This window comes from Anser anser, assembly GCF_964211835.1.
Source record: "Anser anser genome assembly, chromosome: 4".
NCBI lineage: Eukaryota > Metazoa > Chordata > Aves > Anseriformes > Anatidae > Anser > Anser anser.
This window is the reverse complement of record NC_139724.1, coordinates 64,532,819-64,558,078: the sequence shown is the minus strand read 5'-3', so window position 1 is coordinate 64,558,078 and position 25,260 is coordinate 64,532,819. Positions and strand designations below refer to the sequence as shown.

At 45.0% G+C, this 25,260-nt stretch overlaps 2 protein-coding genes across 2 annotated transcripts in view; one reads left to right on the top strand and one right to left on the bottom strand.

Annotated features, from left to right (window-relative positions):
* The window catches only part of LOC310898503 (uncharacterized protein), a gene marked incomplete at its 5' end in the record, with an annotated part of 170,321 nt that overhangs the window by 30,058 nt on the left and 115,003 nt on the right, over window positions 1-25,260 (top strand). The gene's annotated exons all lie outside the window — the stretch shown is intronic.
* The window catches only part of LOC310899249 (inositol 1,4,5-trisphosphate receptor-interacting protein-like 1), a 417,910-nt gene continuing 401,700 nt past the window's right edge, over window positions 9,051-25,260 (bottom strand). The window contains exon 2 of the mRNA XM_083835453.1: window positions 9,051-11,182. Coding sequence (XP_083691579.1) covers window positions 10,199-11,104 — 906 coding nt within the window. The 5' untranslated portion in view covers window positions 11,105-11,182 and the 3' untranslated portion in view covers window positions 9,051-10,198. The remainder of the gene's footprint in view (window positions 11,183-25,260) is intronic.

Below are 25,260 nucleotides of genomic sequence, written 5' to 3'. Positions count from 1 at the left end.
AATCATCTATCCAACATCAGAAATTCTGTGACAAAAACACAGCTGCCTGTCCAAAGTTTTCTAGAGGCTAAAAGAGTGTATGTCAGTAAATGAGAGCATGCCGTGAAGTCCCTTAATGTATTATATCTCTCTTGTTAAGGTGGTGGGGACCTGAGCTCCTGGGTTGAGAACGGGTATCTTTGATCCATCCACCTCTGACTGTAGGCAGGCCACCCAAAAGAATTCAAAGTGTGGGACATGATGTGGCCCATGGATGCCTTACTCTTGCTCTGCCATCCTCTAAGACAGATTAGCTTTCTTTGTGCTTGTAAATATCAGTGCGCTCTTGGTGCCTTCATGATACTGATAGGTGGGAGATGGCAGGAGCCCTGTGGTGGGATGGGGTTTCTGCATGGCAGGGTCTCTGTTGCTAAGACACTGGTGTGAGTTGACAGTGGTTCAAGAGGTGTTTCCAAATGGTGATGAGCAGGTGTGGGTGGAGCATGCCTAGTGCTGCAAGATGCTCATTCCTTATGTGCCTGTCATAACTTCAGATGCAGCTCACACAGAATCGAAGTCACAGAACAGTTAGAATTGGAAGGGACCTCTAGTGGTCATATGGTACAACCCGTCTGCTCAACCAGTGCCACTGTTGTGGTAACATGGAAGGCAGCTAAACACCACACAGCCTTTTGCTCACTTCACCCCACCCCCACAGTGGGATGGGGGAGAGAATCGAAAAATAAGCGTAAAAAATTCACGGTTTAGTAGTACAGAAAAGGAAGAGAAAATGCCAATAGTAAAGATAAAAGAAAGTACAAAGCAAGTGATGCACAATGAAATTCAACACCACCCGCTGGCTGATGCCAAGCCAGACAAGGAGCAGCCTCACCCCTCCCACAGGAAACCTCCCCAAATTTATTATTATTATCCAAACCTCCCAGATTTATTATCCATATGACCATATTTCATACATCATATGGTATGAAATATCCCAACGTCTACTTTGGGTTAGCAGGCCTGGTTCTGTCTCCTCCTAGTTTCGTGTGAACCCCCAGCCTCCTCACTGAGACACATGAGAAGAAGAAAAGTCCTTAACTTAGTGTAAGCACTGCTCTGCACCAACTAAAATATCAAAGGGTTAGCAATACGAAAAGAGTTGCTTCTTCTCCTGTTAGTGTGCACTACAGAGAAAAGCTTTTCTGCCTTGTCTCTCTGTTCCCTCCCATCAGGTATTTATACACAAAGACATCTTTGTTGAAAAGAGAAGCAGTCTAGAAAACTGGAAAAGAAAGAGAAGAGGGGGAGAGGGGAAGCGTTCTGTTTTGGTACATATCACCTCCAAATGGTGCCCTGATTCTGCTGCAGCTGAGCAGGTAGCAACCTATGCCTACTTTCCCCAATAAAGTGTATTGCATAGACATTCAGGAAGAGAGCTAATTTATTGTCGTCTTTGCAAAGCTGAAGGTCCCCCAGGGAACTGACTCTCTCACACAGGCTGGCCAGTCACTGTCCAGGAGGTGACAGGGTGCTCTGTGGTAAGCCCGCTTGCAATGACTTCTTGGTGTGGGTTGGGTGAGATTCCCCAGACTCTGCTTTTGCTGAATTCCTCTAATCCACCTTGCCCACAGTCCAGAACACATGCACGATTCCTCCACGACTGTTCCCAGGTGTGAGGATCCATTCCCACTGTCTTCTTCATGTGCAGAGTACTTAGTTCTCCCCAGAGAGTCTCTGGGCTGAGCAGATTCTTTGCCCCAGTGCCTGAAATCGTCACCCAGGCCAAACCAGTGCAAGGGAAATGGAGTGGGAAAGTCATTTTTGTATCTGCTGTTGTCTTCATTTCCTGCTGCACAGGAAGGATGGTCCAGAAGACGACATTGCTACTGCTGGGGGGTTTCATTTCTCACATTCGCTCCTTTTCATCCCCAATGGATGAGGTCAATGTCCGCTGCCAGCTGTGAACCCCACAAACACAGCGCTTTGCATGAAGACCTCTGTTGATGTCCGTAGGTTGACAACACTTTGAGCCGGTCTTGTAGCTCCTGGAACTTGTGCAGCGCCTGGTCTTGGGCAGCTGGTTCCAGCACCAGGCACTGCGAGAGGTTGAGCAGGATGGTTGCTCAGAAGACCGAGGGTAAGACAACGTCCTCGGTCACCCTTTTATTTCCTAGGAGGAAGGGTCAACGGTATTTCTCCTCTAGGCAGCAGCATGGGTACCAGAGGATGTCATCCAGCTGCAGCAGGAAACCTCCTGTGCCATCTTGGCAAGGGTGTCGTCATCAGGAGGTGCATCACAGCTGCCTTTGAGGAAGAGGTGGAACAGTCTGCGCCTTCCAGGATATGGTGCGGAGCTGCGACATAGGAGGTAGAAGCTGTTCTGGCAGGCGTGTCTCGCCGTGAGCCTGAAGAAGCGCAGCTGATGGTCATGATGGGATGTTGTCTCTCACGGCATGCTGATGGTGAAGCCAGCCCCTGCCTAGTTGATGCTGCAGCATAAGGAGTCCTATGCAGCTTCACGCACAGAAAAAATCATCTTGATGAAGATGGACCTCTGCGAGGCATTTGTCACTTGTAACTTGCAGGAATGGGAGGAGGGCAGCACCGTTAGCTGGCAGTGGTGCGACACAGGCAAAAGCACCCAGGCCTTTTTCACCATCTCTTGGACCCAGGAGGCGACTTTCTCCGTGTCTAGGTAGGACTGTGTGCAGAGCGTGCTTAGGAGACACGAGGCCTGATTCTTCCCCAGGTTGTCATCGGGATGGTGGAGGATGCACTTCATGTCCCCCAGCAGCCTCTCCCTGGAGCACTCGCACTTCTGTTCTACACGAACACCGGAGTGCCTCTTTGGCCGCTGCCCTGTGGGGTCCAAGTCGAGGAGGAAGGAGAACCCGGGAGGTGGATCCAGGAACACGTGCAGGCTGTAGAACAAGCCATCCTTCTGGACATTCCACCCGGTGCAGGTGTCGTTCATCCCCATGTCTAGGTGCAGCTGTGGCATGACAAAATTCTTGGAAAGCATTCGGCAGATGCAGAGGAGGTCTCCTACTAGCTCCTTGCACATGATGGTCAGTTCCTGCATGGGCCCAGGGGTGAACTTTTCCAAAGGCATGAAAACACGCCGTGCACCACTGCGGTCTTCTAGCTCATTGTCCACTTCCCCCTCCTCATCACTGCTGGAGCTGAGCTCCTTTCCGCTTCTGGCAGACTTGGTCTTCCTTCGCCTGGCCAGCCAGCAGAGCCCGCAGAGCACGAGAAAGGCTCCAGCAATGGCCCAGATATGCCACTGCTGGAACACAGTGGAGAGCGTGGCTTCCTCGACAACCACCTTGCGCTCCATCTCGTCTAGCAGCTGAGCCATCTCCCGTCTCAGCTGCTCCTCACGCTGCCACATCTGCTCAAGCGTGGACATGTCAGCCTGTTCGTTGACATGCCCCACATACTGGCTTCCCAGCACAGACAGGGCAAAGACAATCCACTCGGCCACGGCCTGGAGGAGTGGGGAGAGAAAGGGGGTTAGTGGGTCTGTCTGGGAGGGATCTGGTGGCTGGGGGAGCGGGGCTGGTAAGAGGGGTGGGCTTGGAGGGGGCAAAAGCAGGGCTTGTGAGCACTGCGTGCCTGGGTGTTGGCAGGCTGGAAGGGGACACAGGCCCCGGGCAGAGACTCTCTGGGAGTCCCTTTAGCCTTGCTCCCAGCCCCTGTGGCAGCACCGTGCCCTGCCTGCGGTGTGGCCCTGAGTGTCTGGGCCCCAGGTGCAGGCTCAGAACCATCCCCCCCCCCCCCCCGACGCGAGCCGCGGCCCTTGCCCAGCCCAGCCTTCCCCCACACACCATATTCACCGACCGCCCAAGTCCAAATGAAGCGCGCTGCCTGGCGCTCGCTCCCTTGAGGACAGCTCTCCATTGTGACATGTCCTCTGACATGTGACAGGCGTCAGAGCCGTGTCACAGACGCCCCACCGCCCAGCTGACGCACGGCTGCCTTGGACACCAAGGCCCCGGCACACCAAACCTACTAACCCAAGAGCAGTGAGCTCCCAGGGGCTCCGAACCCCCTCCAAACTGCTCTGAAAAATAAAAAAGGAGACTCACAAGCCTGCTCCTTCCCTCTTCTCCTCTTGGGTGACTTCTGCCGAGGCAGGGCTGAGTCCTACATGGCCTGCTAACCAAGAAAATGCACCTTTTGGCTGTGCGTCCACCCCTAGTCGTACAAAAGGCAAGCCGTAAAGACTGTTAGCGACCAGCAGTGTTAGGGCCCTTGAAGCTCCCATACCAGTTGCCTAGACAGGATGGTGGGCACTCGTTTGAGCGTGACAGAATAGTTCCGTTGGAACGGACCCACAACGATCACCCAGTCCAACTGCCCGACCACTTCAGGGCTAATGAAGAGAGAAGGCATATGAATGAGGGCCGTCTCCAAAGGCTTCTTGAACACTGACAGGCATGGGCACCTGGCCTGATGGCTGCCGGTGGGTCCCACGTGTCCCAAAGAGGGAAAAGGACTCTAGTCCAGGAGCTGGCAAGGGTCCTTGGGAGGGCTTTAAACTAGGTATGAAGGGGGATGAGGGGGAAATGAGGCTCAATGGAGATGAGCCTGGGGGAGCAGTCCCAGGGTTGAGGGTGAGGGCAATGATGTGACTCAAGTGCATCTACACCAATGCACGCAGCATGCGCAACAAACAGGAGGAGCTGGAAGCCATTGTGCGGCAGGCAAACAATGAGGTATTGGATGGGCAGCAAAGGTTCTCCTTTCTTTCCATCCTGATTCTTACTAATCCAAGGCATCAGAATCACAGAATGGCTGAGGTTGGCAGGGACCTCTGGAGGTCGTGAAGTCCAACCCATCTGCTCAAGCCGGGCCACCGCCTGAAGGTTGCCCTGGATCGTGTCCAGATGGCTTTTGAATATCTTGAGAGATGGAGACTCTACAACCACTCTGGACCACATGTGCCAGAGAATATGCACCCGTGGAGTAAAAAAAAGTGCTTTCTTGTGTTCAGGTGGAATTTCAAGGTTTTTATTTGGTCCTATTGCTGTGAGTGTGCACTACAGAGAAAAGCTTTTCTGCCTTGTCTCTCTGTTCCCTCCCATCAGGTATTTATACACAAAGACATCTTTGTTGAAAAGGGAAGCAGTCTAGAAAACTGGAAAAGAAAGAGAAGAGGGGGAGAGGGGAAGCGTTCTGTTTTGGTACATATCACCTCCAAATGGTGCCCTGATTCTGCTGCAGCTGAGCAGGTAGCAACCTATGCCTACTTTCCCCAATAAAGTGTATTGCATAGACATTCAGGAAGAGAGCTAATTTATTGTCGTCTTTGCAAAGCTGAAGGTCCCCCAGGGAACTGACTCTCTCACACAGGCTGGCCAGTCACTGTCCAGGAGGTGACAGGGTGCTCTGTGGTAAGCCCGCTTGCAATGACTTCTTGGTGTGGGTTGGGTGAGATTCCCCAGACTCTGCTTTTGCTGAATTCCTCTAATCCACCTTGCCCACAGTCCAGAACACATGCACGATTCCTCCACGACTGTTCCCAGGTGTGAGGATCCATTCCCACTGTCTTCTTCATGTGCAGAGTACTTAGTTCTCCCCAGAGAGTCTCTGGGCTGAGCAGATTCTTTGCCCCAGTGCCTGAAATCGTCACCCAGGCCAAACCAGTGCAAGGGAAATGGAGTGGGAAAGTCATTTTTGTATCTGCTGTTGTCTTCATTTCCTGCTGCACAGGAAGGATGGTCCAGAAGACGACATTGCTACTGCTGGGGGGTTTCATTTCTCACATTCGCTCCTTTTCATCCCCAATGGATGAGGTCAATGTCCGCTGCCAGCTGTGAACCCCACAAACACAGCGCTTTGCATGAAGACCTCTGTTGATGTCCGTAGGTTGACAACACTTTGAGCCGGTCTTGTAGCTCCTGGAACTTGTGCAGCGCCTGGTCTTGGGCAGCTGGTTCCAGCACCAGGCACTGCGAGAGGTTGAGCAGGATGGTTGCTCAGAAGACCGAGGGTAAGACAACGTCCTCGGTCACCCTTTTATTTCCTAGGAGGAAGGGTCAACGGTATTTCTCCTCTAGGCAGCAGCATGGGTACCAGAGGATGTCATCCAGCTGCAGCAGGAAACCTCCTGTGCCATCTTGGCAAGGGTGTCGTCATCAGGAGGTGCATCACAGCTGCCTTTGAGGAAGAGGTGGAACAGTCTGCGCCTTCCAGGATATGGTGCGGAGCTGCGACATAGGAGGTAGAAGCTGTTCTGGCAGGCGTGTCTCGCCGTGAGCCTGAAGAAGCGCAGCTGATGGTCATGATGGGATGTTGTCTCTCACGGCGTGCTGATGGTGAAGCCAGCCCCTGCCTAGTTGATGCTGCAGCATAAGGAGTCCTATGCAGCTTCACGCACAGAAAAAATCATCTTGATGAAGATGGACCTCTGCGAGGCATTTGTCACTTGTAACTTGCAGGAATGGGAGGAGGGCAGCACCGTTAGCTGGCAGTGGTGCGACACAGGCAAAAGCACCCAGGCCTTTTTCACCATCTCTTGGACCCAGGAGGCGACTTTCTCCGTGTCTAGGTAGGACTGTGTGCAGAGCGTGCTTAGGAGACACGAGGCCTGATTCTTCCCCAGGTTGTCATCGGGATGGTGGAGGATGCACTTCATGTCCCCCAGCAGCCTCTCCCTGGAGCACTCGCACTTCTGTTCTACACGAACACCGGAGTGCCTCTTTGGCCGCTGCCCTGTGGGGTCCAAGTCGAGGAGGAAGGAGAACCCGGGAGGTGGATCCAGGAACACGTGCAGGCTGTAGAACAAGCCATCCTTCTGGACATTCCACCCGGTGCAGGTGTCGTTCATCCCCATGTCTAGGTGCAGCTGTGGCATGACAAAATTCTTGGAAAGCATTCGGCAGATGCAGAGGAGGTCTCCTACTAGCTCCTTGCACATGATGGTCAGTTCCTGCATGGGCCCAGGGGTGAACTTTTCCAAAGGCATGAAAACACGCCGTGCACCACTGCGGTCTTCTAGCTCATTGTCCACTTCCCCCTCCTCATCACTGCTGGAGCTGAGCTCCTTTCCGCTTCTGGCAGACTTGGTCTTCCTTCGCCTGGCCAGCCAGCAGAGCCCGCAGAGCACGAGAAAGGCTCCAGCAATGGCCCAGATATGCCACTGCTGGAACACAGTGGAGAGCGTGGCTTCCTCGACAACCACCTTGCGCTCCATCTCGTCTAGCAGCTGAGCCATCTCCCGTCTCAGCTGCTCCTCACGCTGCCACATCTGCTCAAGCGTGGACATGTCAGCCTGTTCGTTGACATGCCCCACATACTGGCTTCCCAGCACAGACAGGGCAAAGACAATCCACTCGGCCACGGCCTGGAGGAGTGGGGAGAGAAAGGGGGTTAGTGGGTCTGTCTGGGAGGGATCTGGTGGCTGGGGGAGCGGGGCTGGTAAGAGGGGTGGGCTTGGAGGGGGCAAAAGCAGGGCTTGTGAGCACTGCGTGCCTGGGTGTTGGCAGGCTGGAAGGGGACACAGGCCCCGGGCAGAGACTCTCTGGGAGTCCCTTTAGCCTTGCTCCCAGCCCCTGTGGCAGCACCGTGCCCTGCCCGCGATGTGGCCCTGAGTGTCTGGGCCCCAGGTGCAGGCTCAGAACCACCCCCCCCCCCCGACGCGAGCCGCGGCCCTTGCCCAGCCCAGCCTTCCCCCACACACCATATTCACTGACCGCCCAAGTCCAAATGAAGCGCGCTGCCTGGCGCTCGCTCCCTTGAGGACAGCTCTCCATTGTGACATGTCCTCTGACATGTGACAGGCGTCAGAGCCGTGTCACAGACGCCCCACCGCCCAGCTGACGCACGGCTGCCTTGGACACCAAGGCCCCGGCACACCAAACCTACTAACCCAAGAGCAGTGAGCTCCCAGGGGCTCCGAACCCCCTCCAAACTGCTCTGAAAAATAAAAAAGGAGACTCACAAGCCTGCTCCTTCCCTCTTCTCCTCTTGGGTGACTTCTGCCGAGGCAGGGCTGAGTCCTACATGGCCTGCTAACCAAGAAAATGCACCTTTTGGCTGTGCGTCCACCCCTAGTCGTACAAAAGGCAAGCCGTAAAGACTGTTAGCGACCAGCAGTGTTAGGGCCCTTGAAGCTCCCATACCAGTTGCCTAGACAGGATGGTGGGCACTCGTTTGAGCATGACAGAATAGTTCCGTTGGAACGGACCCACAACGATCACCCAGTCCAACTGCCCGACCACTTCAGGGCTAATGAAGAGAGAAGGCATATGAATGAGGGCCGTCTCCAAAGGCTTCTTGAACACTGACAGGCATGGGCACCTGGCCTGATGGCTGCCGGTGGGTCCCACGTGTCCCAAAGAGGGAAAAGGACTCTAGTCCAGGAGCTGGCAAGGGTCCTTGGGAGGGCTTTAAACTAGGTATGAAGGGGGATGAGGGGGAAATGAGGCTCAATGGAGATGAGCCTGGGGGAGCAGTCCCAGGGTTGAGGGTGAGGGCAATGATGTGACTCAAGTGCATCTACACCAATGCACGCAGCATGCGCAACAAACAGGAGGAGCTGGAAGCCATTGTGCGGCAGGCAAACAATGAGGTATTGGATGGGCAGCAAAGGTTCTCCTTTCTTTCCATCCTGATTCTTACTAATCCAAGGCATCAGAATCACAGAATGGCTGAGGTTGGCAGGGACCTCTGGAGGTCGTGAAGTCCAACCCATCTGCTCAAGCCGGGCCACCGCCTGAAGGTTGCCCTGGATCGTGTCCAGATGGCTTTTGAATATCTTGAGAGATGGAGACTCTACAACCACTCTGGACCACATGTGCCAGAGAATATGCACCCGTGGAGTAAAAAAAAGTGCTTTCTTGTGTTCAGGTGGAATTTCAAGGTTTTTATTTGGTCCTATTGCTGTGAGTGTGCACTACAGAGAAAAGCTTTTCTGCCTTGTCTCTCTGTTCCCTCCCATCAGGTATTTATACACAAAGACATCTTTGTTGAAAAGGGAAGCAGTCTAGAAAACTGGAAAAGAAAGAGAAGAGGGGGAGAGGGGAAGCGTTCTGTTTTGGTGCCCTGCCAAATGGTGCCCTGATTCTGCTGCAGCTGAGCAGGTAGCAACCTATGCCTACTTTCCCCAATAAAGTGTATTGCATAGACATTCAGGAAGAGAGCTAATTTATTGTCGTCTTTGCAAAGCTGAAGGTCCCCCAGGGAACTGACTCTCTCACACAGGCTGGCCAGTCACTGTCCAGGAGGTGACAGGGTGCTCTGTGGTAAGCCCGCTTGCAATGACTTCTTGGTGTGGGTTGGGTGAGATTCCCCAGACTCTGCTTTTGCTGAATTCCTCTAATCCACCTTGCCCACAGTCCAGAACACATGCACGATTCCTCCACGACTGTTCCCAGGTGTGAGGATCCATTCCCACTGTCTTCTTCATGTGCAGAGTACTTAGTTCTCCCCAGAGAGTCTCTGGGCTGAGCAGATTCTTTGCCCCAGTGCCTGAAATCGTCACCCAGGCCAAACCAGTGCAAGGGAAATGGAGTGGGAAAGTCATTTTTGTATCTGCTGTTGTCTTCATTTCCTGCTGCACAGGAAGGATGGTCCAGAAGACGACATTGCTACTGCTGGGGGGTTTCATTTCTCACATTCGCTCCTTTTCATCCCCAATGGATGAGGTCAATGTCCGCTGCCAGCTGTGAACCCCACAAACACAGCGCTTTGCATGAAGACCTCTGTTGATGTCCGTAGGTTGACAACACTTTGAGCCGGTCTTGTAGCTCCTGGAACTTGTGCAGCGCCTGGTCTTGGGCAGCTGGTTCCAGCACCAGGCACTGCGAGAGGTTGAGCAGGATGGTTGCTCAGAAGACCGAGGGTAAGACAACGTCCTCGGTCACCCTTTTATTTCCTAGGAGGAAGGGTCAACGGTATTTCTCCTCTAGGCAGCAGCATGGGTACCAGAGGATGTCATCCAGCTGCAGCAGGAAACCTCCTGTGCCATCTTGGCAAGGGTGTCGTCATCAGGAGGTGCATCACAGCTGCCTTTGAGGAAGAGGTGGAACAGTCTGCGCCTTCCAGGATATGGTGCGGAGCTGCGACATAGGAGGTAGAAGCTGTTCTGGCAGGCGTGTCTCGCCGTGAGCCTGAAGAAGCGCAGCTGATGGTCATGATGGGATGTTGTCTCTCACGGCGTGCTGATGGTGAAGCCAGCCCCTGCCTAGTTGATGCTGCAGCATAAGGAGTCCTATGCAGCTTCACGCACAGAAAAAATCATCTTGATGAAGATGGACCTCTGCGAGGCATTTGTCACTTGTAACTTGCAGGAATGGGAGGAGGGCAGCACCGTTAGCTGGCAGTGGTGCGACACAGGCAAAAGCACCCAGGCCTTTTTCACCATCTCTTGGACCCAGGAGGCGACTTTCTCCGTGTCTAGGTAGGACTGTGTGCAGAGCGTGCTTAGGAGACACGAGGCCTGATTCTTCCCCAGGTTGTCATCGGGATGGTGGAGGATGCACTTCATGTCCCCCAGCAGCCTCTCCCTGGAGCACTCGCACTTCTGTTCTACACGAACACCGGAGTGCCTCTTTGGCCGCTGCCCTGTGGGGTCCAAGTCGAGGAGGAAGGAGAACCCGGGAGGTGGATCCAGGAACACGTGCAGGCTGTAGAACAAGCCATCCTTCTGGACATTCCACCCGGTGCAGGTGTCGTTCATCCCCATGTCTAGGTGCAGCTGTGGCATGACAAAATTCTTGGAAAGCATTCGGCAGATGCAGAGGAGGTCTCCTACTAGCTCCTTGCACATGATGGTCAGTTCCTGCATGGGCCCAGGGGTGAACTTTTCCAAAGGCATGAAAACACGCCGTGCACCACTGCGGTCTTCTAGCTCATTGTCCACTTCCCCCTCCTCATCACTGCTGGAGCTGAGCTCCTTTCCGCTTCTGGCAGACTTGGTCTTCCTTCGCCTGGCCAGCCAGCAGAGCCCGCAGAGCACGAGAAAGGCTCCAGCAATGGCCCAGATATGCCACTGCTGGAACACAGTGGAGAGCGTGGCTTCCTCGACAACCACCTTGCGCTCCATCTCGTCTAGCAGCTGAGCCATCTCCCGTCTCAGCTGCTCCTCACGCTGCCACATCTGCTCAAGCGTGGACATGTCAGCCTGTTCGTTGACATGCCCCACATACTGGCTTCCCAGCACAGACAGGGCAAAGACAATCCACTCGGCCACGGCCTGGAGGAGTGGGGAGAGAAAGGGGGTTAGTGGGTCTGTCTGGGAGGGATCTGGTGGCTGGGGGAGCGGGGCTGGTAAGAGGGGTGGGCTTGGAGGGGGCAAAAGCAGGGCTTGTGAGCACTGCGTGCCTGGGTGTTGGCAGGCTGGAAGGGGACACAGGCCCCGGGCAGAGACTCTCTGGGAGTCCCTTTAGCCTTGCTCCCAGCCCCTGTGGCAGCACCGTGCCCTGCCCGCGGTGTGGCCCTGAGTGTCTGGGCCCCAGGTGCAGGCTCAGAACCACCCCCCCCCCCCGACGCGAGCCGCGGCCCTTGCCCAGCCCAGCCTTCCCCCACACACCATATTCACCGACCGCCCAAGTCCAAATGAAGCGCGCTGCCTGGCGCTCGCTCCCTTGAGGACAGCTCTCCATTGTGACATGTCCTCTGACATGTGACAGGCGTCAGAGCCGTGTCACAGACGCCCCACCGCCCAGCTGACGCACGGCTGCCTTGGGTACCAAGGCCCCGGCACACCAAACCTACTAACCCAAGAGCAGTGAGCTCCCAGGGGCAGATATCCCCTCCGAACTTTCATTTAATTGAAGTTTTGGGGAGGTGTCCATGACTTACACAGAGTGTGGTAAATTTTTCTGAACCCGGTGGCCCTACTCCACATTGCCTTTACGCCAGTACCTTTAGGGGCCATAAAACAGAGGCTGTTCTGCCCTTGCTTCTCATTAAATCTGCCCCGGTAGCAGCAAGCACCTTGCAGTAACCCTGGCCTGGAGGGATTCACCACTGCAACGGATCAGGCAACATCTGGCTTTTACCTGTACCTGGTGTGATCTCTTCAGCTGCTTGTGAGATACAGCTTTGGAGGTGTGGGGGGAAAGCAGTACTTTGCACAAGAACAGTCTATCAGCAGCCAGAGGACTACCTCCTGAAAAATTGAATCTCCAGTCATAAAATTAAGACCTTTTAATTGGAATACAGTAACCCAGCATGCTCCATAGGTCTTTCTGTGTTTCTTAATGGGATGATCCTCCATCTGAAAGCAGCTCCTTGGGGAGAAGCAGTAATAGCAAGGGATGAAACTGATGATTGTAACAGTGTCCTTTGAAGCAAGTTTGCAAGTACCAGGGCATCTGGGTGGGCTCTCCAGAAAGGCCAGAGAAAGAAATACAAGAACTGGTGATGCTAAAATACTATGCATAAATCTAATCTTTGCTAACATACTTGCAAGTACAAGGTCATTTTATGTCCATTCAAATGTCCAAGAAAAAACTCAGCCTTTGGCACTTCTTCCCAGAAAGCCAGTAGGAACCCTGCTGGCTTACTGGGATTGTCCCTTTTACAGCAGGATCACAAGCTGGCTTTGCAGCATGGTTTCTCTGAGCTGACTGTGAGTGTTTGTGTTTTCCTGAAACTTTCCATCTACTTCACATACACAGTGGGTCCTTCCTTCCACAAGTGAACACATCTGGACTGTACATTTAAAGCCCTTGTGTAAAGTCTACTACTCGAACTAGCTAACAGTGTAAATCTTAATATGATCAGTCAAACAAATATTTTTTAAAGCTTTTCTGTATAATGTGACCTAGGAAAAGTGCATTAGCCAAGTAAATAACCATTTGTTGTTGGTGGTGGTGGTGGTTTTTTTTTCTTTCTTTTTTTTTTTTTTCCCCATTAACAGTGAGTGATTTCTCTGTAAGTGACCTACAGTACTGCTTTCTGGGAATAAAGTAGTATTGATGAAGAGAAGAGAATCTAAAATAAATATGTAATTTTTTCTTTCCAGGAAACTTAGAAACAAAACCAGAGCACTTAGGTGTCTCTCTTTTTATATCCTTTAGAGTGACATGCCTTTGTTGCTTTGTCTTCCTTTATCTCCAGGTCAGAGGAATCATGCTGTACATTATAACTGCAACACTGTTTTCATTTTTCTCAACATCTATGCATAAGCTATGCCTTTAAAAAAGATAAATTCATCTTGTGGCTGCCTGCTTTGTGGCATGTTATATAATTTGATGTATATTTATTTATGTCTTTCCATTGCAGAGAATGACAGTTTTTACCAAAAGAAAACAAGGCATTCATTCTCATTTGTTTAGGGTTCCTATCTTTTATCTTTTATAATCAAGGTTGGCCTATGATAGACTGTGCCTGAAGTTTTTCATACAATTATGCTTTTCTGATGTGCAGAGGTAAGTATGCAACCATTGTAAATTAATATTCAACAGATTTGTTAGCATGCAGACCTTTGCAAGATAATCAAGAGAGCACTTACAAAGTATTGCAATAATAAATTTCTTACAACAGATGTTCCTTAGCAGATTTTATCTATGTCATTTCAGTGATAAATTCTTCTGACTTCTTAACCTTTAACTACAGTTACACGTTTACCTTTGGTTGTGAGAAATAAAAGGAACTGATAAGAATTTTCTGAAATTGACTTGATTTATCTGGAGGTCACTGAGTCTATGACAATGAACAAAACAAAAAAACATCAACAACAAAAAAAGCCCCTAATATTTACCATGAGGTTAGAAATTATGTAAAACAGTTAGTAAAATGATTAGATCCTATAATGGGAATTCTCCAAGTTCTTACTTCAAGTTCTTTCAAGGTATTAAGCCAAAGGTCTAAATCTAACCTTCTTAAGACATATTATCCTCTGTTCACTCTTTATTCAGATACGATTTTAGTCTAGAAGACAGATTAAATGTGAGATTCACCTCACATATTCTTTACTTTCTAAAATTAAGGTATATACATCAAAACACTCATCAAGGCTGTCTTTATAATTAATATAGAAAAACTATTCTAAATGAAAACTTATTTTATATGCCTTAAATAGCTGTCTTAAAATGGAATGAACCATATCTAAAGTTGCTTAACTGTCGTGTTTACTGTGGCTTGGTAGTGACAGAACCACAGGGTCAGTTTTGGCATTAATTTCTAGCTACAGGCTTTGTCCACAAAAAGAAGAATTTTTTCTATTTACTTGGATGCTGTGTCTTCAAAGCAGTTTCTGCCCAGGGATATCCTTGGCAGCTAAGCTTAGACCTACCTAGATCTTTGAAGATAAGAGAATTGCGTACCTAAATGCTATTGAGAAAGCATTGTTCTACTTGCGTCTTTGCAAAGTATAACTTGTAACAGTATTTATTCCCTTCTTCCCACCTGAAACTGAAGTTTGTTAGAGACATAAATAGAAACTGTTAATTTTTATTAGAAAATTAAACAATGTCAAGGAATATTTTAGCCCTGATGTCAAGTGATGTTGTCTGGTCTTGAGCTTAAGATTAAACTCTTCCTCACAAACACAGTGGCAAAGTGCCTGTTGGAAGAGGTCCTTGGTTTCTGTTAATACCCAACCTTTGCTGAGAATTACTTGAGAGACTGCTGTTTGGCTCTGTCCACTCTAGAGGTGGATCAAACAGCAAGGAAAATCACATTTTCATGTCAATAACACTCACTTTCATTTTTTATTTTACTAATATAGTTGTGGAGATAGAGGAGACAGATTCTTTAATAAGGGTAGCTAGATTTTACTTGTCTTGGCATGTAGAGCTCTGTGTACCTCTTATCTGTAAAGTAAAATTCTGAGAAACGTCACCTAAATGATATAGACATTTATGAAACTGTTTCTTCAGTCTTTACTGTGGCCCCAGGAACATAGCTTATAGTGCTCTGCAGTCTGTAGAATTTTCTACTGTACAATGTGAAAAGCATCTGTAAAATGGGAAAAATAAGAAGAAAGGCGTACAGTGTCATTGCTTCCATTTCTCCAGGATGGTGATGCACTAATGATGGAGATAGAGAAGACAGTAGAAAAGCAAGTAGGAAACTGTAGTATTTTCTAGGCCTGCGCACTTCTTTAACTTATAAGATCTTCCGAGTGAAGAAGAGCTGGACTACAGCCATTATAGTGCTTTCAGTGATGATGTTAGAAGGATATACAGCTGCCAAGACATTATTGAAATTATCTAGATTATGCATACCAAACTGAGTTGAGCTAATGTGAAATGAATACCTTTTAGTCTTTGCTCTTTCCCACTAAATGTATATATCAGCAAACTTCGGGCTGGGAGATAGGTTAATGAGATGCTTTCCTTGGGGGGTGGGAGGGGGGGGAGGGAAGGTCATTTGAAACCATGGTGGCTATTTGTTAAAGATGCTAGAAGAAAACAATGCATGTGAAGGGAAGTGCAGTAGGGACAAGTTCATATCTTTTCCTTCCTCAGGAGATATTTAAGAAACCCAAGGCTGATAAGAATATGGGCATGTCTGAAGTTGTTTAGTGGCTCTTACTGGATTTTTCAATGTTTTACTCTGAATGAATCTGAAATGTAGTAAGAATTTGTTTGCAATCAAAACCAACAAGAAGTCCTGCCAACAGACTGAGCTGCTTCAAACAAACAGCACCAGTTTATAGGTTCATAAATATTGGGTGCAGTGCTTTGAAAACTGTATTGAGCATTCCCAAATGCCATGGTGGCAGATGAACAAAGATTAAAAGAGTAATGGGGGAAAAAAGTCCAGATGCCTGTGTTTGTGGGGAAGAACCTCTCAAGCAGCAAAACTAAAAGACAATCTAAGCTTAGTTTATGTATAGTAGTTTGAAGAATATATACACTTTACCCCACACCTGATTTTCTTTTGTTCTGGGAGAATGAGGTGACTCTTAATAATAAAGCTCCTTAGAGCTCATAAAACAGAGGAGACAGCCTCCACATTAGGGTGTCACTAAGTATTTATCCCAAGAATGAATAAATTTTTCACAAGCTCGGTGCTTATTTTCTGTCTGGTTAATAACATAGGCAATATGCCTTTTGTTGGCTGTGTAGCAGAGCTGAAAAAAGCAGTTTGTAAATGAAGGCACAATTCAAGGTAGGAGTAGTAGAGGAATGGTTGGACTGTGCCTATTGTGTAGTATTGCTTTAGCGGACTATACTTTTATGACTGCTGATGTCACTTTGGAGTTTTTTTTTCTTTTTTTTTTTTTTCTGGATTGATATTTGAGATAGTAGATTTGGATATCAGAAACCTAGGAAGAGCCTTCTTTCTGTATCATGATCATGCTGAATTATAGTTATCTGGCTACTTCCATATCTAACAGCTTTCATAATTTTTGTAGATAGAAATTTTACGAGTTCATCTAAGGAAAGCTTAGAACTTGGAGAGGATTTGTTCTTGGTTGCTGTGAAGTAACTACAACTCCATGCGATAATTTTCACTGGTTTTATTTTCTGTGATTCACTGTAGTTTACATTCTCAATATGAATGCGTCTTTCTTCAATGAAACACTTTGGTCACATTTAAAATGGAAGAAGGGAAGGCACAGAGGATTATCATAAACTGAGAATGTAAAGTCTTTGGGATGTAGTTTTGTTTGGAGTAAGGTCAATTTTAAGATGAGGTGTATATTGGCTTGTAATAGAAGGTTGAGCTCAGGTTGGAGTGAAAGGATTTAGTTGAATTTGGATGGGTTTTCCTAATAGTTCTCAGTATGTGTATATTTTTTATTTTTTATTTATTTTATTTGCATGGTAATAAAGCATGCCCAAATTTCATAGCCATTCTGGAACTAAGAGGTAGACTTCAGACCATGGCTTTCAGTTAAATTCCTATCAATCCTCAAATCTGAATAACCTCACATCTTAAGTCTGTACTTGCAAATAGTTGTTTCTTTTGTAGGTACATTTTGTTAAAATTACATTTAGAAGGGACAGTGTATACATTTGTCGACATGTATGGTATTATTCTATTTGCGTCATTTGTTTTTTTTGGGAATCAACATAGTATCCTGACACGCTGGGAATGGTGATCAAATGGCTTTAGAGACAGAGTGTCTGAGGAGGGGTGAGTTAGAAGCTGCTGTTTTGCAGAGACAATGGAAGTTCCTCTCTGAATTACTTCCCCTGTTAGTTCTCCAGTCTGGTGAGATTCGTGAGTGTCATAAAATGAACTGTGCTACACTGAGAGTGCCTTCACTGAGGCTATTCAGTATGAATAAAGGCAAGTGACTGATTCTGTGTAACTCACAAGCAATTATAGCAGTGAAGGTGAGAGTGGGACTGTAAATAATCGAAGTAAATGAGAAGGCAGAATGCTCTTGAGCTTTTCTCACCTAACAACACAGAAGTGAAGGGCAAGGGTAAAGCAGTTTGCACTAGTTGAGGAAACGTATTAACTTATTCATTGAGAAGCAAAAGCAAGTGAAAGGGCACCTTCCACATCAGTATTTGAAGCAGGTTGTAATAGCATTTTTAATGAGGATGAGGCATAGGCAGAAAGAAGGGTTCATCTTTCTAGAGAAATGATCACACAGGATTGCCTGGCTCATCACATAGTGCAACAGCAGTCCATCAGGTAGGAGGTAGACTTGTGTGACACCTTTCAGAGATGCAGACACTGGAGCCAGGCATAGCTCTTTGCACTACATTGCATGTCACTTCCTCCCGTTAATGAGTTGATCTTAGTAGGAGATAATGTTTGCCCATCTAAAGTAGGACTGCTATTTTGGGCAACATTTAGAGCCTAACTTGGGTCAGGCAGTTGTGTCCTAATCCAGCCTGTCTGCTCTAATGTGGTCCTGCCAATGTCTTCCAGTGTGATACAAGAGAGTCTTGGCATCCGATTTGAGCTCCAAGCTGTCTGTAAAATGTGGACAATATAATTTACTGTATAGTCAATCATTCCTGTTGTTAAAATATTACCTAAATATTGTTAATGGCTGTATATGTAGCAAAAGAATGAATTAAAATGATCTCCTGAAAAGTACCAGCTCCCATTCTGGCAGTGGCTTCAAATCTCACTATTGTGAATCTCTGTTTGAAAATCTTTGTTTGGATTCTTGTGTGTCAGATTTGAGCAAGGGTCAGACTTTGGCTCAGAAGCTCAGTATTGCCACATGCATAAACAAGAAAGGATGTTAGAAGAGTAGAATGGGAGAATACAAATTGAGAAGATAACTATCAATACATCTCATCATATTCATAGTTCAGAGTTTACTAAGTTGTAGCAGCTCACTCACGAGTGGCCTTTGAGGCAGTTACAGATATCTCAAAACAAAACAACAACAAAACCACCATATTGCTTAATGAGTATTTTCAAGGAACAAAAGATAATATTCACATTGATCTGTGAGAAATTTGCTGTGGCCTGTAACGATTTCTGAAATGTGGCAATAACCTGCTGCAGAGCTGGCCCCTTATTTAAAAGTTCTGGTCTTCTGCAGACAGTCCTGCAAACGATGGACTGGAATGTGAAATAATTAGGGGGGTGAACATTATGGAAGTAATGTACTTAAAATGAAATTTCTTCCAAACATAAAACAGTTAAGGTTTTCCCTGAAGTGCAAATATTTTCATCCCTTTATTGTTTTCTTCCCATCTGATTTAAATGTGGAGAATTTAATTATGTATTCAAAAGCCCAATTCTTAAATATTTTGTTAAGACTAGATACCTGGCTCCAGTAGTATCGTGTGAAGAAGAACTCAGCTGGTTAATTAAATGCATTATTTAGAAGTGTCCAGGGAATCTTTTGGATTGGCAAAGTCAAAATAATCTAAAAAAGAAAAGGACAAAGTAAAGAGCTTGCATTATATGAGAATTTGAATTCTGCATTTTAATGTTTTGCTTGTAAATTGACTGAAAATATTTCCAATCTAAAGATATATATATATATATATATATGTATTTATTTTATATATAAGTTTTATAAAATAGTGTGGGGATTGCTTGCTCCCTCAGCTAGGGAAATGTGTAGAACAGTGAAGAGTGCAATTCAGTACTCCACAGAGATGGTCTGCTGTGAAGATAATCTTATGAGAAAAATTATCAGATCTTGTCTGGTTTGACAGCAAAATTAAGAATGAAAGGGGATATGAAAGGGGCAACAAACAGGAGGAGCTGGAAGCCATTGTGCAGCAGGCAAACTATGACCTAGTCGCCATCAGAGAAACAGGGTGGGACCACTCCCATGACTGGAGGCTACAAGCTCTTCAGAAGGGACAGGCAAGTATGGAGGGGTGGTGGCGTGGCTCTCTATATTACAGAATTGTTAGGAAAGGTGATGGAACAGGTCATCTTGAATGCAATGTATGCAGGACAACTGGGGGATCAGGCCCAGTCAGCATGGGTTCATGAAGGGCAAGTCCTGCCTGACTAACCTCATCTCCTTCTATGACCAGGTGACCCACCTAGTGGATGAGGAAAAGGCTGTTGATGTAGTCTACCTAGACTTCAACAAGGCCTCAAGTTGCACCAGGGGAGGCTTAGGTTGGAAATGAGGAGACATTTCTTCTCAGAAAGAGTAATCAGGCATTGGAACGGGTTGCCCAGGGAAATGGTGGAGTCACCGTCCCTGGGGGTGTTTAAGGAGAGGTTGGACCTGGTGCTTAGGGACATGGTTTAGTGGGTGACATTGATAGTAGGTTGGACCAGATGATCTTGAAGGTCTTTTCCAACCTTAATAATGCTATGTTTCTATGATTAATATTTCAGGATTAGGAGAGGAAATGCAGGAAGGCAGATGAGTTACTTAAGGTAATGGGCAAATTTTTGCATTAAAACAAATGGGTATGAATGGTTGTGAAGGATTATTTAGTCTGGAAATATAAAGAAAGTTTGTAACAATCAGAGAAAGAAAATCCTTGAACTGGCTCCTAATGGGAACAATAGGGGCCAAAAATATCTAATTATTTTTGAAGATAGAAATTTATGAGATAGATTATAGGGTGTAGGTACTTAGGATCTGAGGGGATGGGCTTGGAGTATGAGTATATGACTTCTGATTCACTGTTTTTGTACAGTTATTATACTGCTGCAACTTTAAACGTTTGAGCTGGAAACAGAAGAACAGCAGGAACATCTGTGGCCTCTCAACAGGGCACCTGTGTTTAAATCATTAAACCACCTGTTTAAAAAGGTGTAACTAATACTATCCTAACTCATTACAGATAAGAATCTGGCCGTAGGTGTCACATTGGATTAATGAAAATAAATTAAATAAAGAAATAAAGTAAATAGTTAAATAAATAATTATATCGATAAAATCAAAAAAGTGTTCATTTTGGAAACTTTAACGCGCAAAGCCCTCAGTGCAAGTAGTTCCCTGGCAACAAAGAATGTTCTTATATAGAGCAGCTTACACTGAGTGAGGATGCCAGATCTGGGCCAAAATCAATTAAAATCAGGGAAAGTAACAGTTGACTTTGTTATAAGAAAAATAACATTTTTCTTCTTTCTTCCTACTCCAGAAGAAAACCCGCTACTAGGAAATTAGTAGATATTTACCAGCCTTCTGCCTGATTTTCATTTGTTTGTTTCTCTCCCTACTTAAAGTTGAAGGCTTTCCTTTCAGAAAATAGTTCATAGGCTTGCATTTACGGAAAAAAAAAAAAAAAAAAAAAAAAGGAAAAAGAAAAAAAAAAGGGAGAAATAGAAGCTTTTCAACTTAGTTGCCTAATGAGTAAATACATTGCACAGAATTTCTCTTTCGTCTTTCTACTTCTTTTGAGTTCTCTCTTTTTGAGTCGAAAACAAAACAAAACAAAACCACAAGAAAACATTCCACCAACATTTTTTGGCTGTGATCATAAGGATATGACTTTCTGGTCACTATTAGTGTGTGCGAGCAACATGACAGGAATTGTTCATGAGTGCTGAAAACCATCATACAGACATTTGACTTCATGGAATACCGTCTCATAAAGACATTTAAACTGTAGTACAAAACTCACTGAATCAAAGGTTCAGTCTTGCTCCTTGCTGGATTTTTAAGACATTGTTTTGGTTTAAAACTTTTGCACAAAACTCCTAACACCCTTTAAAAAAGTAAAAGCATCAGTACACATTTTAAATAACTGTGTAATTTCTTCTTTTCAAGTACTCTGTGGTAAAACACCTGCTCTTACTGAAATACCGTAGCACAACTTGTTCATTCCTGCTCAATTCTTTTTTTTTTTTTTTTTCCCAGCTAACCTTATGCAACAACCAAGTATCTAACAAATAAGGTGGTTGTTTCAGGTTACAAGAATGAATTAAAACTTTTGCATTCTACCTGCACATCTGTCATTAATTTCAACTTTTCACTGATAGTTCGCATGTCACCGGAAGAGATTTGCTCAACTTGCCTTCCATGTAAGCTTACAGTTTACAGATACAGTACAGGTCAGGAATCACGGCCATTTATAGTTTCCTGCACACCTTAAGGAAATATAATGCAACATTGCTAAGGAGTGTTTGTTATGCAGTGAACTTTCCAGCTTGCATTGAGTCAGATTAGCCTATACAGTTTCACTAGATTTAAATCTGGGTTTCTTGCATAATGAAAAAAAAAAATTGCTCAATGAAATAATCCAGTGGTGTATCCGTATATAAAGGTCCATGACCAAATTCATGTCTTATTTAATTCCACTGACATTTTTAGACTCACACCATGGATGAATTTTTATTGTTCAGTGTACCCTGTCACTATTTTCCGTATTAATGTTAATGGAATTGCCATAGTATCTTGGTTTTTCTTCTAGCATTATAGCTATGCACTCAATGAATAAAATATAGCATTAACAAGATAAATAACTGAGATTGGCATGTGTATGTATCCAGTGTACACAGAAAATGTTGGCATTTCACTATAACTGCTTGGGGAAAGTTTTATAATATCTAAATAAGTAAAGTCAGGTTTTCGTTCTCTAATTGAGTTCCTGGCTTCTTATATAAAAACTTTTTTTTTTTTTTAAAGTTTTAATCTTTACTACAGTACAAACTTAAATCTGCAGATTTGAAGAAATTTAGAATCCAAAATGGAAAGTCATGATAGCATTTATATATTAACCAATACATATTCTTTTTCTGGGGACAAAACATGAAGAATTACCAGAGTGGTACTGATTTTTCTTTCTTTGACTTTAAACCAGTCTTCTGCTTTCTTGAAGTTAAATATACAGTTTTGGCAAAACTGTGACACTTGTAATGTGAGCACTGCCAAGTAGTGTCTTTTATAGCTCAAGAGGGTGTGGAGAACAGGAAGGAAACTACCCAGTGTAGCATCTTCTCTTTGCCTCATCTCAAGGATTAGGGGTGAGCAATATGCTCAGCCCTGCCTTTTTTGAATCATTACCCGTGCTGATAACATTTTATACTCGTTGCACAGGAATAAATGGAAGGCAATGAATAATCTGGCCAGTTTCCTATAGGCTTTCCATCAATACTGGAGTCAGATGGACTAGACAGACCATACTTGTCTAATGGGAATTGTTCTTTCATGCCTGCACTATCACACTGTTGCCATTTCCATTCATAAGCTGGATAATGGCCTCTGCCTTTATTACTCTCCATTTCCTCCTAAACCACTTTTGAACTTTCATTTCTGAGGCCCACATGAACCAGTGTAGTTGCAGTAGTTTACTAGTGGCTGACAGCCACTTCGTCCAAAAGTCTCTGCAAGTATGGCCTACTACTGACACAAATTGCACTGTATTATTGAAATACACTTATTAGCTTGAAAACCCTATTTTGGTACAAATTTTATCACTTGTTTGTTTTATTTTTCTTCTATGGAATTGATAAAAAGGTTGGCAAAAGACCAAGGTAGCTTATGAGCATAGGGAAGCTAATGTCATTTTTTGAATTGAGAAACACAAATGCTTTTATGTAGCCTTATTCATTACACCATCCTCCTTATGAAAAAGCTGTAATAGTACAGAATGATTTATCATGGAGAAACCATTGTACTGTCATCTTTCTCCTAAGAGGATTCTGATGTGGTTTGTGCAATACTGCATTCAAAATCAAACTAACAGTATTTATTTTCCAGTATCTCATCTGATGATTGAATGAATAACCATCACATGAACTAAGGGCAATCTGCATGCTTTATAGGCAACTAAGTTTCAGGCAGTTGTGAAATAATGAAAAGTAACACTTAATAAGAATGCCAGATGAATATGTCAAGCTAAAGTTTTTGAACAATGCATGAGAAGGAAAAAGTAAACTCTAGATTGCACATTACTTCCTACAGTAAAGTTAAATACTGTTTGTTTAGTAGTGATGATTCATGAGACTCTAGAGTTGTGTACACCTGAGATGTGACGCTTACACAGAGTTTTTGTTCTCCAATTAAATGTGGCATCAGTGTTTTCTCCTTCACTCTTTTCTCTGTTTTTATGTGCCTGATTTTTTCCCCATTTACTTGCCAATGATGCTCACCCTTTATGTCATATGTCATACTGTGGGCTCTTGTTTTACTTACTACACGAAATAACATACAGACTCCATTTGTATCAAACTGCTGTTTTTTCTCTCTCTTAAGACAAATACTTAAATAGCTACCCCTAACTACATGTTCTTATTTATTTATTTATTTATTTTTATTTTAAAAGTGATCTTATTTCTGATCGTGCAGTCTTCCGCTCAATGTGTTGTTCTTTCCTCTGTTCTTCATGCAGAGTACTACAGTGCCCTTTCCCATTCTTTCCTCCACTGCAACTTCTAAAAATAATCATCCATAAAATTAGCTATTGAGCTTTATTGTTACCAGCACAGTGAGATTAATAGTGGTGAATATACTGTACCTCACTAAAAGGGTGCCTTAAATTGTTTGACGCATCTCCCAGGACAGTCAGGGAGTTCTGAGAAACCCCAGTGTTTCCTGTTACTCCTTCCACAGTAGTATGGGTCTGCATTGATTTTTCCAGTAGTCTGTGCCAAACAGGAACAATTTAGCTCGTAGGGAGGTAATAAAATAATCTTTACAAGTAATGAATATACTAATGTGGGTCAGAAACTGGATTTGTCTTTGTGTGTGAGAGAGGATCTGGTAGCTCACTATCTTTCAGAGAATTTCTAATTTATTTTATTTTTTTTACACAGCTTACTTTTATTTGGGACCACTGAAGGATTTCATTTTTCTATATCACTTGCTTTCATTTCAAGAAGGTAAAATTTATCATTTTAATAAACCAAATATTTCAGTTCAACCTTTTCCTGTGCTTATCTATGATTTTTCAATGAAATACTACACATCCTAATATAAATTAACAACGAAATCAACATGAAATGCTTTTAACATTATCCAAATGAAATAATTTATCATTTCCAGAGTGATTTGAGAAAGCTGAGATGATTTTTTCAACTTCTTCCTTTTAAACATGTCATTGAAACAAGCCTGTTCTTATGAAATTTTGCAGGATAGTAGTGTTCTCAGTGAAATGAATTTTCTAGAAAATGCCTGAGATCAATGCTGGAGATTAGCCAAGAAATCATAGGTTTTGAAATGTAGCTCTGGGTTCCAAGCTATGTGACTTTATTTTTTTATTTTTTTTCCCCCTCAGGTACAATATTAGTCTTAAACTAGGTGCACATACCATCACAATCTATATTGCTCCCAACCTTAGCTTCAGGAAAGTGTACATAGAAAAACCGCATGAATGACCTAGGCTCATATTGTCAGTACTCCAGTGGCTGTGTGAATATCTCCTCTGTTTCTTTTTATTGTCTTACTGTCAAGAGTGCAATGCATCAAATTTGCCACCAAGTGAAGAATTCATGTTTTGTTCCAGCTGATTTTTCTTTTTCCTGTTTGTGGAGGGTCAATGTGTCTAAAAAATAATTGCAGGACTTTTTAAAATGGAGACTGATAAGTGAATTGCATTCGGGTGAGCAATTAATTTTCTGTGAAAATATGAACACAGGAACATCTTCTGACATTAACAAATAAGAGCAATAAATCCTTCTGTTTGCTCAAGATATGGTTAAAGCTGCTTCTATTGACAGTGATAGCTGTGTTATTACAGGATGTTTGTGACTTTGCTCTTCATGAGCTCCTTGAGTTGTATTCATTCCTCTGCTGTCATAAAAGTATATTTATATAACAAAAAACTACACTACCTGTGTCACTGTAATTGCCATGGTCAGATGCAGTGTAACATCCTGGCATTGAAAAGAGCTAGTAATTCTGTGAAAAACTTGAGAAGTCTCACTGTGAAGAAGGAACGGAGAATGGAATTTTGTGAATTTTCTTTTTAAATGTCAATAGAAACTACTCTTTGAATTGCGTGCCTAGAAAATTATGTATCAAGCCTCACAGTA